The 17,406-nt window shown below is 47.5% G+C and overlaps 1 protein-coding gene across 2 annotated transcripts in view; it reads right to left on the minus strand.

The window, feature by feature from the left end:
* The window catches only part of ncaph2 (non-SMC condensin II complex, subunit H2), a 22,020-nt gene extending 6,180 nt beyond the window's left edge, over positions 1–15,840 (minus strand). For both annotated transcript variants that reach the window (XM_084573160.1, XM_084573159.1), the window contains exons 1-6: positions 15,757–15,840; positions 14,859–14,971; positions 14,658–14,759; positions 12,376–12,437; positions 12,224–12,299; positions 7,095–7,151 (exon numbers count right to left, since the gene is read on the minus strand). In XM_084573160.1, the coding sequence (XP_084429286.1) occupies positions 7,095–7,151; positions 12,224–12,299; positions 12,376–12,437; positions 14,658–14,759; positions 14,859–14,966 (405 nt within the window). In that variant the 5' untranslated portion in view covers positions 14,967–14,971; positions 15,757–15,840. The remainder of the gene's footprint in view (positions 1–7,094; positions 7,152–12,223; positions 12,300–12,375; positions 12,438–14,657; positions 14,760–14,858; positions 14,972–15,756) is intronic.
* Between the last annotated feature and the right edge of the window lie 1,566 nt (positions 15,841–17,406).

The raw sequence follows: 17,406 nt of genomic DNA on the forward strand, positions 1-17,406 counted from the left end.
ATGACCTCTGGCATCAGGTTTGGCTTCAACAATTCTTCCCAGTAGCCACGAACTGCGAGGAGTGGTGTTGTCTGCGATCAGGACGATGTCCCCTGGGATGAAGTTTCTTCTTGCTCTTGACCATCTTTGTCGTTCTTGTAGAAGAGGGAGGTATTCCAGAAGCCACCTCTTCCAGAACAGCTCTGCTATATACTGGACCTGTCTCCAGCGTCTCCTGTGGTATAGGTCTGACCTTGAAAAGACTCCAGGGGGCAGAAGTGGATTAGTCCTGAGCAACAGAATATGATTTGGTGTTATGGCCTCTAGATCTTGTGGGTCACCAGATACCTTAGTAATGGGACGACTGTTAAGAATTGCCTCTACTTCACAAAAGACAGTGTTTAGCCCTTCATCGTCTAAGGTTTGTTGTTTTAAGACTGAGCATAAGACATGCCTTACCATTCTGATGAGGCGTTCCCACAACCCACCATGATGAGAAGCTGTAGGGGGGTTAAAGCTCCACTGAACTCCTTCCTTCATAAGAGTCTGGTGGATCTTCCTTTGATCTAAAGTTTTGAGTGCTTCTCTTAACTCTCTTTCTGAACCTACAAGGTTTGTGCCATTATCTGATCGTAGGTGTCGTGCCTGCCCTCTTCGACACAGAAACCTTCGAATGGCATTGATGCATGAGTCTGTACTTAAAGAACATGCTACCTCTAGATGTACTGCTCTGCTGGTCATGCAGGTAAAGATGACGCCGTATCTCTTCACTGCGCTCCTTCCCCTTCTTACTTCAAAAGGACCAAAGTAGTCAAGGCCAACGTTAAAGAATGGTGGTAAGTCTGGGACCAGTCTTTCACTTGGCAGGTCAGCCATCTTTTGTTCGCCGGCTTTACCTCTATGCTTTCTGCAAGTCACACAGTGAGAGAGAATCTTTCTAGCAGCAGAGTTACCATTTGTTATCCAGTATGTTTTTCGTACCTCAGATAACATGTGGTTCCTTCCTCCGTGTCCAGTTTGAATATGGACGTGGCGCAGGATCAGAGTGGACACGTGGTGGTTTTTGGCCAAAATGGCAGGGTGTTTTCTTTCCTCAGGCATTGCTGTTCTTCTGAGGCGACCACCCACTCTGAGGATTCCATTGTCCAGCACTGGATCCAGTCTATATATGCTACTGCCCTTTTTGACATTGGAAGCACCCTCTTGCAGTATGCTGATCTCCTCAGGGAAACTTTGCCTTTGTACATAAGCGAGAATAGCCTTTTCTGCCATAATTAGATCATCAACAGTTATTGCTTCTTTTATGTTGTCTGTGACATACCCTTTAGTCATTCTGGTTACCCTCTGAGTTATCTTACAACCTTTCTTTGTATCATTTCTTTTCTGCACAAGGTGTTTTAACGCTTCTTTAACTTTGAGGATCCATGCAACAGCTACCCTCAACTTCAGCCAGTCTGAAAAGTGATTGAGTAACTTGTCTGTGGGCCTTTCCTCACATGTCTGAATAATTGCATTCACTGTTGCAGATTTCCTCACCTCTGGATCATCTTCACACAGTTCAACATTGTCCACAGATTCGTTCGGCCAGTCCTCTTCTGATGACCAAAGGAACTCTGGTCCAGAGATCCATCTTGGGTTCTTCATGAACCTCTCTGCGCTCACACCTCTAGAGCAGTCATCAGCAGGGTTTCTCTTTGTGTCAATATGTCTCCACTGAAAGATTTGTGTAGCCTCCCTAATCCTAGATGTCCTATTTGCCACATAGGTATGAAAACGTGTGTGGTCGTTTGAGATATACTTTAAAACAGATGTACTGTCAGTCCAAAATACTGACCTATTTGTAGGTGGCAGCAATTCTTCTCTCAACATTTTATCCACTTTAACTGATAAAGCTGCAGCTGCTAACTCCAGCCTTGGGATGGTCTGCCGCTTTAATGGAGCTACTCTTGACTTGCCCATCAAGAATGCTACATAGATCTTTCCTTCTGCATTTGTCATTCTGAGATAGCTGACTGTACCATAGCCTAGCTCACTGGCATCAGAGAAGTGGTGGATCTGGCTATGCACTGACTCACCAAAATCATTTGGCTTGAAGCAGCGTGGAACTTCAAAGTCTGTGAGTTGTGAGAGACTCCCGGTCCATTTGGTCCACTGGTTAGAAATTGTGTTGGGAACGGTCATGTCCCATCCAAGGTTCTGTCGGCACAATTCTTGCAACAACAGTTTAGCTGGCAAGGTAAGTGGAGACAGAAAGCCTAATGGATCATATACAGAGCTTACCATGGATAGGATGCCCCTTCTGGTAAGTGCACGCTCACTAATGGTGATGTTGAACTTGAAAGAGTCACGTTGGACACACCACTGAAGTCCTAAGGCTCGTTCCATGGGCAGTTGATCTTTGCTCAAGTCCAAGTCTTTTATCTCTTTAGCTCTGTCTTCTTGTGGAACAGCACCAAGGACAGCTCTACTATTGCTTATCCACTTTGACAAATGGAAGCCTCCTCTATGACAGACTACAGTGATGTTTGAAATTAGTTCCATTGCTTCTAGTTCAGTGGCTAGTGATTTCAAGCAATCATCTACATAAAAGTGCTCCATGATTGTGTTTATTACCTCAGGAGGGAAGTTGCTTGCATTGTCCTGTGCAGTTTTTCTGAGAGCAAAGTTGGCTATGCTTGGCGAAGAGACTGCGCCAAACAAATGCACTGTCATGCGATATTCCACTGGAGCATCATCCACCTTTCCTTGTGGCCACCATAAGAAGCGCAGAAAGTCTGTGTCACTTTCAGTCACCTTGACTTGGTGGAACATGGCCTGTATGTCCGCCATCAGTGCTACTGGTTGTTCTCGGAAACGTGTCAGTACTCCAATCAGTGTGTTTGTCAAATTTGGGCCTTGGAGTAGTTCAGAGTTAAGGGATGTCCCTTGAAAGGTCGCACCACAATCAAACACTACTCTAATAGTCTTCTTTTTTGGGTGATATACCCCATGATGGGGGATATACCAAACTTTTCCATCAGTTCTATTCAGTTGTGCAGAGGGAACCTTTTCAGCATAGCCCTTGTGAATGACATCACTGAGGAACTCTGTATACTCCCTCTGATAGTTTGGATCCCTTTTGAACTTCCTTTTCAGGTTACACAGGCGCTGTTCTGCAACAACGCGGTTGTTGGGCATTGTGATGTTATCTGCCTTGAAAGGTAAGTTAATGCAGTAATGACCCTCTTTCATCTTTACAGATTCATTGACTATGTTCAGGAATTTTTTGTCATTCACTGACATTTCACTTTTTTCTTCATAGGCTCTCTCATTGAAGTCTGTGTTATATTGACTCACCAGGAGTTCTTGCAGGTCAACCAAGGAGATCCTGTTTGCAGTCACTGTGGCCATTTCCGCACCTTTGCTGCTACCTCCCAATGGACCGTTGATTACCCAACCTAACAATGTTCTTACAGCATAAGGTCCATCTTCTTGTGAGTTGATTACCTGCCATGGTTCCATAACATTTGCTGCATTCATTCCTATGAGCAGGTCAATGTCACTGTCTATGTGAGGTAACTGGACTTCACTAAGGTAAGGCCATTGCTTTAAATCATCTTGTGTTGGGATGTTCTCCTTTGTTACAGGCATGGATTCCTGTGTGTAGACATCAGGTAAAGGAATAAACGTCTTGCCATTAAGTTCACTGACTTCTAAACCTGATATTAAGACACTTTTTATGGGTTTCTCATGTGCCATTGTTCTCAGCAGTACGGTTGTTTGTTTCCCTTCTAGACCTAACTTCTGCGCCAGCCTCTCCGTGCAGAATGTTGCCGAACTGCCTTGATCAAGAAGAGCATAAGTTTGACTGATTTTGTTGCCTTTGACAGACTTAACTTGCACAGGAAGGATTGATAGTGCACATTTACTGTATCCAGCCCCTGTATGTCCACAAGCATTTGATGACACCTTGCTGATCTGTTTCTGTGGCTGCTCTGCCAACCTTGAGGCGTGACCTTTAGCCCCAAAGTTGATGTGCAGCACATTGGGATGTGTTTGATTGCAGATGTTACATGTAAGACGGTCTTTGCAGTCTTTGCTCATGTGCCCTTTACACAAACAACCAAAGCACAGTCCTTTTTCCTTTAAGAGGTTTAATTTTTCCCTGTGTGTTTTCTTCTTAAAGTGAGTGCAGTTCTCCAGACAATGAGCACCATCACAGCAGAGGCATGGAGTTTTCACATTACTATTCATGCTTGGAGCAGCTGGAGTGCTCAGTGTTGTTACATTAGTTGCATAGGTAGACTTTGGCCTAAAAAGGGTCTTACTTACATTGGGCCTTTTATTCCTGCTTGCAACTGGTTCTTGTATATCTCCAAATATCGGGTTGGAACATATCTTGGCCTGTTTCTCAATGAACTGTACAAGGTCTGTAAATGTAATCCTGTTGTTGTTGTCTTCCAGTTTCTCTTGAGCTTTAGTCCTCCATCTATCCCGCAGCTTGTAGGGTAATTTCATAACAATGGCTTTCAAGGTAGAGGCTACGTTCAATTCATCCATGTAGTTCATCTTCGCCATGGCATTGCAGCATCCTTTGAGGTACAGGGAATACTCATTCAAGGCTTTGGGATCTTCAGGTTTTATATTTGGCCAATTGAGAACCTTTTCAATATAGGCAGTGGAAATTTTATACTCATTGCCAAAATGTTCAAGCAACAAGCGCTTTGCCCTGAGATAGCCCTGTTCTCCACCCATATGCTGACAACTTCTTACTAGGTCTCTAGCTGGTCCTCTAGTAAATTGCTCCAAGTAGAACAACCTATCCTGTCCACTGTCAGTTTTCGTCTCAATGTTGTGTTCAAAAGACGTCATAAATGACCTAAACTGTAAAATGTCCCCATCAAATACAGTGACACTTTTAGGTGGCAATAATGACAATTGCTGCTGTCTGAGAAGCATATACGTAATTTCATTTTGTCTGTTTAAGACAGAAATTAGCCTATTGGAAGCTGCCCCTTCCTCTAATGGTCTACGATGCTCCAGCTCTTGCTCTGATAATGTAGGACCTGCTCTGTCTGCATGAGATTGAAGAACATCATCCAGCTGTCTATATTCTGTGCTGAGTTCTGCTCTGTCAGATTGATCATGGGATTTTTCAGCAATTCTAGCCCCCTCTTGAGCTATACTGTCTGCCTGCAGAGATTGTGCCTGCCCTTGTGCTATCCCTATAACACCCTGGGTCTCCTGGAATAACCAGTGTCCTCTCCGGTCACCATAGGAACGATCTTCTGTGTATGGTGGTCGATACAATGGCAGATGCTGTAGATGCTGTACCCCATCTCTTGGACGCACACTCCTATGTTCGTGCACATTGGTGGTTGGAGCCCCATTTAGCAGAGTTTCCATGTTGGCAAGTTCCAAGTTCCTCTCCTGAAAGTATGCGTTCATGCCATCCGCTGGGGTGGAATAGACTTGTTCTTCTGCGCTATCCAACACTGCGAGCTTTGCATTTGCTGCAGACAACTCAGCTGCGAAGTTCAGAGTCTCCTTTTGTCTTCTTATTTCTTCTCTTTCTTTAGCTAAGAGCTCTTCCTTTTCTTCTAATGCATGCCTTTCTTTCAAAGCAGTGGCTTTTGCTAAAAGCGCTGCCTTCTCAGCATGTGCTACCAGACGAGCTGACACTGAGCTTGCATGTGAACTTCTACTTTTACGTGAACCCTGACTTACTAGAGAGATGCTGTCTTTAGGACCAATTTCATCTCTTTCTGGTAGTGGTTGAACATGACATGACTGTATCCATAACTCAGCCTTAATCTTGAACTCATTGATGTTAATTAACTTGGGTTCATACCACTGTTTGGTGTCTGCAGCACACTCATCTTGTGATAAAAACTGTTGGTATTGTTTGTGCAGGTCATTAAACTCTTCAAACATGTCATTGTATTTCTGAACACTCTCCTTTACTTTATGCAAATTGACTGTATCAGTCATAAGCTCAGTTGTTTGGTTCATTTTGCGAGTTAATGCAGCACACTTGTTCTTTCTTGCATTTTTTGCTTCTTTCTTCTTCTTTTCTAACTCAGTCAATTCTTCTTGCTTTTCTACCTCAACAGGTGCAACATCAGTGTTAATGTCCTCCATATTGATTGAAGCTCTTTGTTCCATGGGTAAATTCAAAAAGTACTTTTTCTTTCAAAAATATAACTAAATGTTCATCAAAATGAATTCTTATAAATTAATAGAGCAAGATTGCTTAAAAAGTTCTTTGCTTAACGTACCGATTCCTTTGGATTGTCTAGGATTGATTTCGGCCTTCAAACAATCCAAGATGTCACTTGAACTTCCTGGTCTGGTGTTCCTTTGTTCAGAGTATCCAAGATTCCTTTGGTCCAAGTACATCCATTCAGAGCAGTCTTTTGACTAAATGTAGCAGCTTTTCTGTTTCTCCCTTTTGATCCCTGAGTTACTGCTACTGGTGACTGAAATATCCTGACGCGTGCTGGTGTAGTGTAGAAGATGAGTAATGATGGTTGATCCGGTTGTTCCAATGACCATTTATTGTTGTTGTTGGTGGTACAGAACTTGAATAAAAATAAAATAAAAAATTAAACTAAAGCAGTCTCTTAGTTATCAAACGGATTGACTGGCTTGTCACGTCTCCACGCAGCACGGTCAAAAGACTGTTTGCCCTCTCAGCCACGCCCAGATGCTGTGGCTTCCTGTTCTTAAAGCCTTGTTCCCCTTGGGTTCCACCTTCAGCCTCCACTGACCTTCAAGTCCACTAGGTGGGGGTAAACAGACAACCTGTGGCCATATAATCTCTCACTCACTCATTCATACACACACACATACACTCACTACTATTCACAAGAAAGAAACATAAATCAACACAAAACTTAATTTGGCTCCTACAAGGAGGAATCAGAGACTCTGGAGGAAGAGGAACCACGCTGACCATCTGGAACACAGAGAACAGTCAGAGGAGGAGGAGGAGGAGCAGGAGGAGGAGGAGGAGGAAGAGGAGGAGCAGGAGGAGGAGGAGCAGGAGGAAGAGGAGGAGGAGCAGGAGGAGGAAGAGGAAGAGGAGGAGAAGGAAGAGAAGGAGGAAGAGAAGGAGGAGGAGGAGAGATACTCACCGAGTTAGAGTCGCTCTGCTCAGACGACTCTGACACCTCCAGCTCCAATGCACTGAACTGAAGGAGACAAAGACTCCGTTACCCAGAATGCACCGGGTCAGCCCACAGACCACAAGAGGAAAACAGGTTTAAACCAGTCAGCTGATTAAAGATGACACAGAGACTGTAAATTAATGAACTTGGCTTTAATTTATAAATAAACTCTCAAACACTCATTTTACCGGCGACTCTGAGGTTTGCACCAAACTCCATTTAAAAATCTGACAATTTAAGGAGAGAACTCAGTGTTTTGTACGTCATGAGCTGTTAAACATGAATGTTTGATTCATGATGGATCAGAAACTGTTAAAGAGAAAAGACAGGACAGAAAGGCTGAGAGGAGGAGGAGGTAAAGGCTGAGAGGAGCTGAGAGGAGGAGGTAAAGGCTGAGAGGAGCTGAGAGGAGGAGGTAAAGGCTGAGAGGAGGAGCAGGTAAAGGCTGAGAGGAGGAGGTAAAGGCTGAGAGGAGGAGCAGGTAAAGGCTGAGAGGAGCTGAGAGGAGGAGCAGGTAAAGGCTGAGAGGAGGAGCAGGTAAAGGCTGAGAGGAGCTGAGAGGAGGAGGTAAAGGCTGAGAGGAGCTGAGAGGAGGAGGTAAAGGCTGAGAGGAGCAGGTAAAGGCTGAGAGGAGCAGGTAAAGGCTGAGAGGAGCTGAGAGGAGGAGGTAAAGGCTGAGAGGAGCAGGTAAAGGCTGAGAGGAGCAGGTAAAGGCTGAGAGGAGCTGAGAGGAGGAGGTAAAGGCTGAGAGGAGGAGGTAAAGGCTGAGAGGAGGAGGTAAAGGCTGAGAGGAGGAGGTAAAGGCTGAGAGGAGGAGCAGGTAAAGGCTGAGAGGAGCTGAGAGGAGGAGCAGGTAAAGGCTGAGAGGAGGAGGTAAAGGCTGAGAGGAGGAGCAGGTAAAGGCTGAGAGGAGGAGGTAAAGGCTGAGAGGAGGAGGTAAAGGCTGAGAGGAGGAGGTAAATGCTGAGAGGAGGAGGTAAAGGCTGAGAGGAGGAGCAGGTAAAGGCTGAGAGGAGGAGGTAAATGCTGAGAGGAGGAGCAGGTAAAGGCTGAGAGGAGCTGAGAGGAGGAGGTAAAGGCTGAGAGGAGGAGCAGGTAAAGGCTGAGAGGAGGAGGTAAAGGCTGAGAGGAGGAGCAGGTAAAGGCTGAGAGGAGCTGAGAGGAGGAGCAGGTAAAGGCTGAGAGGAGCTGAGAGGAGGAGGTAAAGGCTGAGAGGAGCTGAGAGGAGGAGGTAAAGGCTGAGAGGAGCAGGTAAAGGCTGAGAGGAGCAGGTAAAGGCTGAGAGGAGCTGAGAGGAGGAGGTAAAGGCTGAGAGGAGCAGGTAAAGGCTGAGAGGAGCTGAGAGGAGGAGGTAAAGGCTGAGAGGAGGAGGTAAAGGCTGAGAGGAGGAGGTAAAGGCTGAGAGGAGGAGGTAAAGGCTGAGAGGAGGAGCAGGTAAAGGCTGAGAGGAGCTGAGAGGAGGAGCAGGTAAAGGCTGAGAGGAGGAGGTAAAGGCTGAGAGGAGGAGCAGGTAAAGGCTGAGAGGAGCAGGTAAAGGCTGAGAGGAGGAGGTAAATGCTGAGAGGAGGAGGTAAAGGCTGAGAGGAGGAGGTAAAGGCTGAGAGGAGGAGGTAAAGGCTGAGAGGAGGAGCAGGTAAAGGCTGAGAGGAGGAGGTAAATGCTGAGAGGAGGAGGTAAAGGCTGAGAGGAGGAGGTAAAGGCTGAGAGGAGGAGGTAAAGGCTGAGAGGAGCTGAGAGGAGGAGGTAAAGGCTGAGAGGAGGAGGTAAAGGCTGAGAGGAGGAGGTAAAGGCTGAGAGGAGGAGGTAAAGGCTGAGAGGAGGAGGTAAATGCTGAGAGGAGGAGCAGGTAAAGGCTGAGAGGAGGAGGTAAAGGCTGAGAGGAGGAGGTAAATGCTGAGAGGAGGAGGTAAAGGCTGAGAGGAGGAGGTAAAGGCTGAGAGGAGCTGAGAGGAGGAGGTAAAGGCTGAGAGGAGGAGCAGGTAAAGGCTGAGAGGAGGAGGTAAAGGCTGAGAGGAGGAGGTAAAGGCTGAGAGGAGGAGGTAAAGGCTGAGAGGAGGAGCAGGTAAAGGCTGAGAGGAGGAGGTAAAGGCTGAGAGGAGGAGCAGGTAAAGGCTGAGAGGAGGAGCAGGTAAAGGCTGAGAGGAGCTGAGAGGAGGAGGTAAAGGCTGAGAGGAGCAGGTAAAGGCTGAGAGGAGGAGGTAAAGGCTGAGAGGAGCAGGTAAAGGCTGAGAGGAGGAGGTAAAGGCTGAGAGGAGGAGCAGGTAAAGGCTGAGAGGAGCAGGTAAAGGCTGAGAGGAGCAGGTAAAGGCTGAGAGGAGGAGGTAAAGGCTGAGAGGAGGAGGTAAAGGCTGAGAGGAGGAGGTAAAGGCTGAGAGGAGCAGGTAAAGGCTGAGAGGAGGAGGTAAAGGCTGAGAGGAGCTGAGAGGAGGAGGTAAAGGCTGAGAGGAGGAGGTAAAGGCTGAGAGGAGGAGGTAAAGGCTGAGAGGAGGAGGTAAAGGCTGAGAGGAGCTGAGAGGAGGAGGTAAAGGCTGAGAGGAGCAGGTAAAGACTGAGAGGAGGAGGTAAAGGCTGAGAGGAGCTGAGAGGAGGAGGTAAAGGCTGAGAGGAGGAGGTAAAGGCTGAGAGGAGGAGGTAAAGGCTGAGAGGAGCAGGTAAAGGCTGAGAGGAGGAGGTAAAGGCTGAGAGGAGCAGGTAAAGGCTGAGAGGAGGAGGTAAAGGCTGAGAGGAGCTGAGAGGAGGAGGTAAAGGCTGAGAGGAGCAGGTAAAGACTGAGAGGAGGAGGTAAAGGCTGAGAGGAGGAGGTAAAGGCTGAGAGGAGCTGAGAGGAGCAGGTAAAGACTGAGAGGAGGAGCAGGTAAAGGCTGAGAGGAGCAGGTAAAGGCTGAGAGGAGGAGCAGGTAAAGACTGAGAGGAGGAGGTAAAGGCTGAGAGGAGGAGCAGGTAAAGGCTGAGAGGAGGAGGTAAAGGCTGAGAGGAGGAGGTAAAGGCTGAGAGGAGGAGGTAAAGGCTGAGAGGAGCAGGTAAAGGCTGAGAGGAGGAGGTAAAGGCTGAGAGGAGCTGAGAGGAGGAGGTAAAGGCTGAGAGGAGCAGGTAAAGGCTGAGAGGAGGAGCAGGTAAAGGCTGAGAGGAGGAGCAGGTAAAGGCTGAGAGGAGGAGGTAAAGGCTGAGAGGAGCTGAGAGGAGCAGGTAAAGACTGAGAGGAGGAGGTAAAGGCTGAGAGGAGCAGGTAAAGGCTGAGAGGAGGAGCAGGTAAAGGCTGAGAGGAGGAGGTAAAGGCTGAGAGGAGGAGGTAAAGGCTGAGAGGAGGAGGTAAAGGCTGAGAGGAGGAGGTAAAGGCTGAGAGGAGCTGAGAGGAGGAGGTAAAGGCTGAGAGGAGGAGCAGGTAAAGGCTGAGAGGAGGAGGTAAAGGCTGAGAGGAGGAGGTAAAGGCTGAGAGGAGGAGGTAAAGGCTGAGAGGAGGAGCAGGTAAAGGCTGAGAGGAGGAGGTAAAGGCTGAGAGGAGGAGCAGGTAAAGGCTGAGAGGAGGAGCAGGTAAAGGCTGAGAGGAGCTGAGAGGAGGAGGTAAAGGCTGAGAGGAGCAGGTAAAGGCTGAGAGGAGGAGGTAAAGGCTGAGAGGAGCAGGTAAAGGCTGAGAGGAGGAGGTAAAGGCTGAGAGGAGGAGCAGGTAAAGGCTGAGAGGAGCAGGTAAAGGCTGAGAGGAGCAGGTAAAGGCTGAGAGGAGGAGGTAAAGGCTGAGAGGAGGAGGTAAAGGCTGAGAGGAGGAGGTAAAGGCTGAGAGGAGGAGGTAAAGGCTGAGAGGAGGAGGTAAAGGCTGAGAGGAGCAGGTAAAGGCTGAGAGGAGGAGGTAAAGGCTGAGAGGAGCTGAGAGGAGGAGGTAAAGGCTGAGAGGAGGAGGTAAAGGCTGAGAGGAGGAGGTAAAGGCTGAGAGGAGGAGGTAAAGGCTGAGAGGAGCTGAGAGGAGGAGGTAAAGGCTGAGAGGAGCAGGTAAAGACTGAGAGGAGGAGGTAAAGGCTGAGAGGAGCTGAGAGGAGGAGGTAAAGGCTGAGAGGAGGAGGTAAAGGCTGAGAGGAGGAGGTAAAGGCTGAGAGGAGCAGGTAAAGGCTGAGAGGAGGAGGTAAAGGCTGAGAGGAGCAGGTAAAGGCTGAGAGGAGGAGGTAAAGGCTGAGAGGAGCTGAGAGGAGGAGGTAAAGGCTGAGAGGAGCAGGTAAAGACTGAGAGGAGGAGGTAAAGGCTGAGAGGAGGAGGTAAAGGCTGAGAGGAGCTGAGAGGAGCAGGTAAAGACTGAGAGGAGCAGGTAAAGGCTGAGAGGAGGAGGTAAAGGCTGAGAGGAGCAGGTAAAGGCTGAGAGGAGGAGGTAAAGGCTGAGAGGAGCTGAGAGGAGCAGGTAAAGACTGAGAGGAGGAGGTAAAGGCTGAGAGGAGCAGGTAAAGGCTGAGAGGAGGAGCAGGTAAAGGCTGAGAGGAGGAGGTAAAGGCTGAGAGGAGGAGGTAAAGGCTGAGAGGAGGAGCAGGTAAAGACTGAGAGGAGGAGGTAAAGGCTGAGAGGAGGAGCAGGTAAAGACTGAGAGGAGGAGCAGGTAAAGACTGAGAGGAGGAGCAGGTAAAGGCTGAGAGGAGGAGCAGGTAAAGGCTGAGAGGAGGAGGTAAAGGCTGAGAGGAGGAGGTAAAGGCTGAGAGGAGGAGGTAAAGGCTGAGAGGAGGAGCAGGTAAAGACTGAGAGGAGGAGGTAAAGGCTGAGAGGAGGAGCAGGTAAAGGCTGAGAGGAGGAGCAGGTAAAGGCTGAGAGGAGGAGGTAAAGGCTGAGAGGAGGAGGTAAAGGCTGAGAGGAGGAGCAGGTAAAGGCTGAGAGGAGGAGCAGGTAAAGGCTGAGAGGAGGAGGTAAAGGCTGAGAGGAGGAGGTAAAGGCTGAGAGGAGGAGCAGGTAAAGGCTGAGAGGAGGAGGTAAAGGCTGAGAGGAGGAGCAGGTAAAGGCTGAGAGGAGCAGGTAAAGGCTGAGAGGAGGAGGTAAAGGCTGAGAGGAGGAGCAGGTAAAGGTACAGACTCTGTTTGATATTTAGCTGATTAGAGACCTGGTCACGTGACTTTCTGTTTTCTTACCTCCTCCTCATCGTCGGCGTCGTGGCTGCTGGTCGCTCCACCGTCCTCCTGCGACGCCGCCGACTGTTTGCTCCGTCTGTCGCCAGAGAAAACCGTCAGACACAGAAAGAAGAACTCTGACTTTATTCTGACTCATGGTTTAATATTCCTACTTCTTGTTCCTGTCGTTGATGTACTCCAGAGTCTGGTAGACCAGGTTGTGGAGCAGCTCCACCTGCTCAGACACAGAACTGATCAGTAACAGAACCCACTGATCAATAACAGAACCCACTGATCAGCTGGTCAATAACAGAACCCACTGATCAGCTGATCAATAACAGAACCCACTGATCAGCTGATTAGTAACAGAACCCACTGATCAGCTGATTGGTAGCAGAACCCACTGATCAGCTGGTCGGTAACAGAACCCACTGATCAGCTGATTGGTAGCAGAACCCACTGATCAGCTGGTCGGTAACAGAACCCACTGATCAGCTGATTGGTAGCAGAACCCACTGATCAGCTGGTCGGTAACAGAACCCACTGATCAGCTGGTCAATAACAGAACCCACTGATCAGCTGGTCAATAACAGAACCCACTGATCAGCTGATCAATAACAGAACCCACTGATCAGCTGATTGGTAGCAGAACCCACTGATCAGCTGGTCGGTAACAGAACCCACTGATCAGCTGGTCAATAACAGAACCCACTGATCAGCTGGTCAATAACAGAACCCACTGATCAGCTGATCGGTAACAGAACCCACTGATCAGCTGGTCAATAACAGGACCCACTGATCAGCTGGTCGGTAACAGAACCCACTGATCAGCTGGTCAATAACAGAACCCACTGATCAGCTGATCGGTAACAGAACCCACTGATCAGCTGGTCAATGACAGAACCCACTGATCAGCTGGTCGGTAACAGAACCCACTGATCAGCTGGTCAATAACAGAACCCACTGATCAGCTGGTCGGTAACAGAACCCACTGATCAGCTGGTCGGTAACAGAACCCACTGATCAGCTGGTCAATAACAGAACCCACTGATCAGCTGGTCGGTAACAGAACCCACTGATCAGCTGGTCAATAACAGAACCCACTGATCAGCTGGTCGGTAACAGAACCCACTGATCAGCTGGTCAATAACAGAACCCACTGATCAGCTGGTCGGTAACAGAACCCACTGATCAGCTGGTCAATAACAGAACCCACTGATCAGCTGGTCGGTAACAGAACCCACTGATCAGCTGGTCAGTAACAGAACCCACTGATCAGCTGGTCAATAACAGAACCCACTGATCAGCTGGTCGGTAACAGAACCCACTGATCAGCTGGTCGGTAACAGAACCCACTGATCAGCTGGTCGGTAACAGAACCCACTGATCAGCTGGTCGGTAACAGAACCCACTGATCAGCTGGTCAATAACAGAACCCACTGATCAGCTGGTCAATAACAGAACCCACTGATCAGCTGGTCAATAACAGAACCCACTGATCAGCTGGTCGGTAACAGAACCCACTGATCAGCTGGTCGGTAACAGAACCCACTGATCAGCTGGTCGGTAACAGAACCCACTGATCAGCTGGTCAATAACAGAACCCACTGATCAGCTGGTCGGTAACAGAACCCACTGATCAGCTGGTCAGTAACAGAACCCACTGATCAGCTGGTCAATAACAGAACCCACTGATCAGCTGGTCGGTAACAGAACCCACTGATCAGCTGGTCGGTAACAGAACCCACTGATCAGCTGGTCAGTAACAGAACCCACTGATCAGCTGGTCAATAACAGAACCCACTGATCAGCTGGTCAATAACAGAACCCACTGATCAGCTGGTCGGTAACAAAACCCACTGATCAGCTGGTCGGTAACAGAACCCACTGATCAGCTGGTCAGTAACAGAACCCACTGATCAGCTGGTCAGTAACAGAACCCACTGATCAGCTGGTCAGTAACAGAACCCACTGATCAGCTGGTCGGTAACAGAACCCACTGATCAGCTGGTCGGTAACAGAACCCACTGATCAGCTGGTCGGTAACAGAACCCACTGATCAGCTGGTCGGTAACAGAACCCACTGATCAGCTGATCAATAACAGAACCCACTGACCAGCTGGTCGGTAACAGAACCCACTGATCAGCTGATCAATAACAGAACCCACTGATCAGCTGATCAATAACAGAACCCACTGATCAGCTGATCAATAACAGAACCCACTGATCAGCTGGTCGGTAACAGAACCCACTGATCAGCTGATCAATAACAGAACCCACTGATCAGCTGATCAATAACAGAACCCACTGATCAGCTGATCAGTAACAGAACCCACTGATCAGCTGATCAGTAACAGAACCCACTGATCAGCTGGTCGGTAACAGAACCCACTGATCAGCTGATCAGTAACAGAACCCACTGATCAGCTGGTCGGCCCGTGAGGCGTTCACTGACCTTCTTGCTGTAGATGCAGGCCGAGCCCTGGATCAGCAGAGCAGCTTCTACAAAGTTCAGCCTGATGTTCCCTCCATCCAGCGTGATGCACATCTCATCCAGCTGTGACAGATGTTCAGTTAGATCATCGTTCACATTCACTCAGGATCTAAGTCCAGGTTCAGTTAAACTCAGCCTGGTTCCTTATAGAACATCATTTACCTCCTCCAAGTAGTCGTTCAGCTCGGACGCCACGTCGATCTCCCAGTTCTTGGTGAGTTCTCTGATGGGCTGCAGCAGGTGAGCGAACCTGTTCTCTGTGGACTCCATGACACCTGAGACACGACCAGGAACAAGAACCGGACGTTTTATTGTTCCAGCTCAGAGCTCCTGATGCTGGGTGAACGTTCTGTTTTCATCTGCATCGTCTTCACACACACTCAGTGGCCACTTCATTAGGTACGCTAGTGACACCAGAACCTGGAGCTGGTTCTAAAACATGTCTCATCTCCTCAGATCAATCAGTCCATCCTCCCCGATCATCATCATCATCATCATCATCATCATCATCATCGTCCAGGTGAATTATGAACATTATTTAGGTTAGAATGACGTCACTAGTGTACCTAATGAACTGGCAGGGAGGGTTTGTTCTGTTCTTCTTGTACAGAGTTAACGTATAACAATATTAACACCATCATAGCGACTGTAAATTAACTAAGTCAGGTTTAATTTAGAAAATAAACTCAAAGGTTCACCTTAAGTGGCGACTGAGGTCTACACCAAACTCCATTTAAAAATCTAACAATTTAAGGTGACTATTCTCATGGGAACATCGGCACAGTTAAACGGTCGTTTAAAAAGTTGGACGTAAAGAACTAAGCGTCGAATACAACAGAAAGTGTAATCGATTAGTGAAACGTCCTGGTTGATCTTCTGGCTGAAGACACAGAGAGGAATGACAGGTTTCTAACCAGGACCAGGCTGAACGGAAACACAGCGGCTGTAGGAGCTGAAACAGTTCAAGCTGAACTCTGATCAAAGTGTTACTTGAGAACAAAAAGCTGCCGTCAACGAGAACCTTTAATGATATTTAAAGTCATTCAAAGACAGAACTCACCGAGCAGACCTCCGCTAGCGGACCGATGCTAACTGTTTATGTAGCCGTTAGCAAAACACTCAAACGACCCGCGCTAATTTCTTCTTCGCTGGTTTGTGTCTCTGCGAATGTAAGTGCTGCCACCATACAGTCTATGGCCGCCACCTGTCGGTCACACGGTGCGCTGCAGTCTCCCGGCCGCTAGATGGCAGCGCCGCAGTTTATAAGAAAAAGAAAAAGATCTGATTTAAATCTGATTTTATTTAAAAATAAAATCAGATTTATGGAAGAAAACGTTAATATTTACAGAACGTTTTATGTTTTTAGTCACTGTCTTACTCAAAGTTTAAAATAAACATTATAACATTATTATTATATTATATAATTATAATTCATTCGTTTTCGGGCATAAACTGAAATGTTTTTCTACAGTTTTAGCTTTTTATTTTTTAATTCTTTGATGTTTCGTTGGCTTAAAGTTAAATGGGTTAATTAAAACATTTCAATAATCCTCATTCTTCATTAACATCACTTTTAAAATAACATTTAATAATGTAGACAGTGTCGGACAACTGCTGCAGCACCGAGACGGTCGTCAGAGTATGAAATAAAATAAAATCAGATATTAAATTAGTAGAATTTAAATTTTATTAATTAACACAGAAGCTCAAGGCAAGAAAAAACATCTCCATCAGGTGTGATCACATGGTCGGACAGGTGGAAGTCATTGTGACATCATACAGGAAGTCAGGTGACATCAGGTAACAACAGAGTGATATCACAGTCTGAGAATGTGTTACCTGGCAGGTAAGGTCCAAGAACATGAGCTGAGTGGTTTACATCAGACCTCTGCTCTAACGCTAAGCTCCTCCACCAACAACACAAGAGGTAACAGGGAGAAGAACATTATATAGAAGTATATATAACTATTATATAACTATTCTTTTACTAAACATTTTATCAACAACCTGAAGTGTAATTGTCAGTTTATTGTAGTAATTAATCTTAGTCCTGGTCTCAGTGTTCTGTTCACAGCTGATTCTTTTATTGACAGTTAATGTCGTCAGTGTCATTTTCAGACTTTATAACTTCCCATCCAGCCTGGAGCCTCCAGCAGACCGCTGCCTTTTAACCCTCTGTTTATCCTGTTTTTCTCATAGAGGACACGTTTTTCCTGCTTGGCTTCTGAAATAATTAATCTTCATTTCAGCCAGTCACACGAGAGGAGGCCTGAAGCGCTCCTGTGTTTTCATTCATCATGTTCTTCTTATAACTGTCCACACTGTCCTCACAGTGGACACCGTACCGCTGAGGCTCACATTCACACACCGCCACTGAGGTTTTATCTAAAATGACGCATTTGCCTTTTCCTGGACCGCCACACTGCTTTTTGGTGCAGGGATCCACCTTCATGATCTCCTCGTCGCTTTTGATCAAAACCCGATAGTGTCCCACCGGGAAGATGAAGTACTTTGTACATTTACCCGTGTAGACGTACGGCACCGTTGACGCTGTTTCAGGGTCGACAGACTCGTCTTCTTGCAACGGCTCCGGCGCCTGCTTTGCATCCAAGGCGTTAAAGCTGTCGTGAGCTTTGTCGATGTAGGCGTGAACGGCGGTGACCGTCTCGCCGACTTTGACTCCGTCCACAGTCTCTGCACAGCTCTTGAG

This window comes from Chelon labrosus (genome assembly GCF_963514085.1).
Source record: "Chelon labrosus genome assembly, chromosome: 23".
NCBI classification, from domain to species: Eukaryota; Metazoa; Chordata; class Actinopteri; order Mugiliformes; family Mugilidae; genus Chelon; species Chelon labrosus.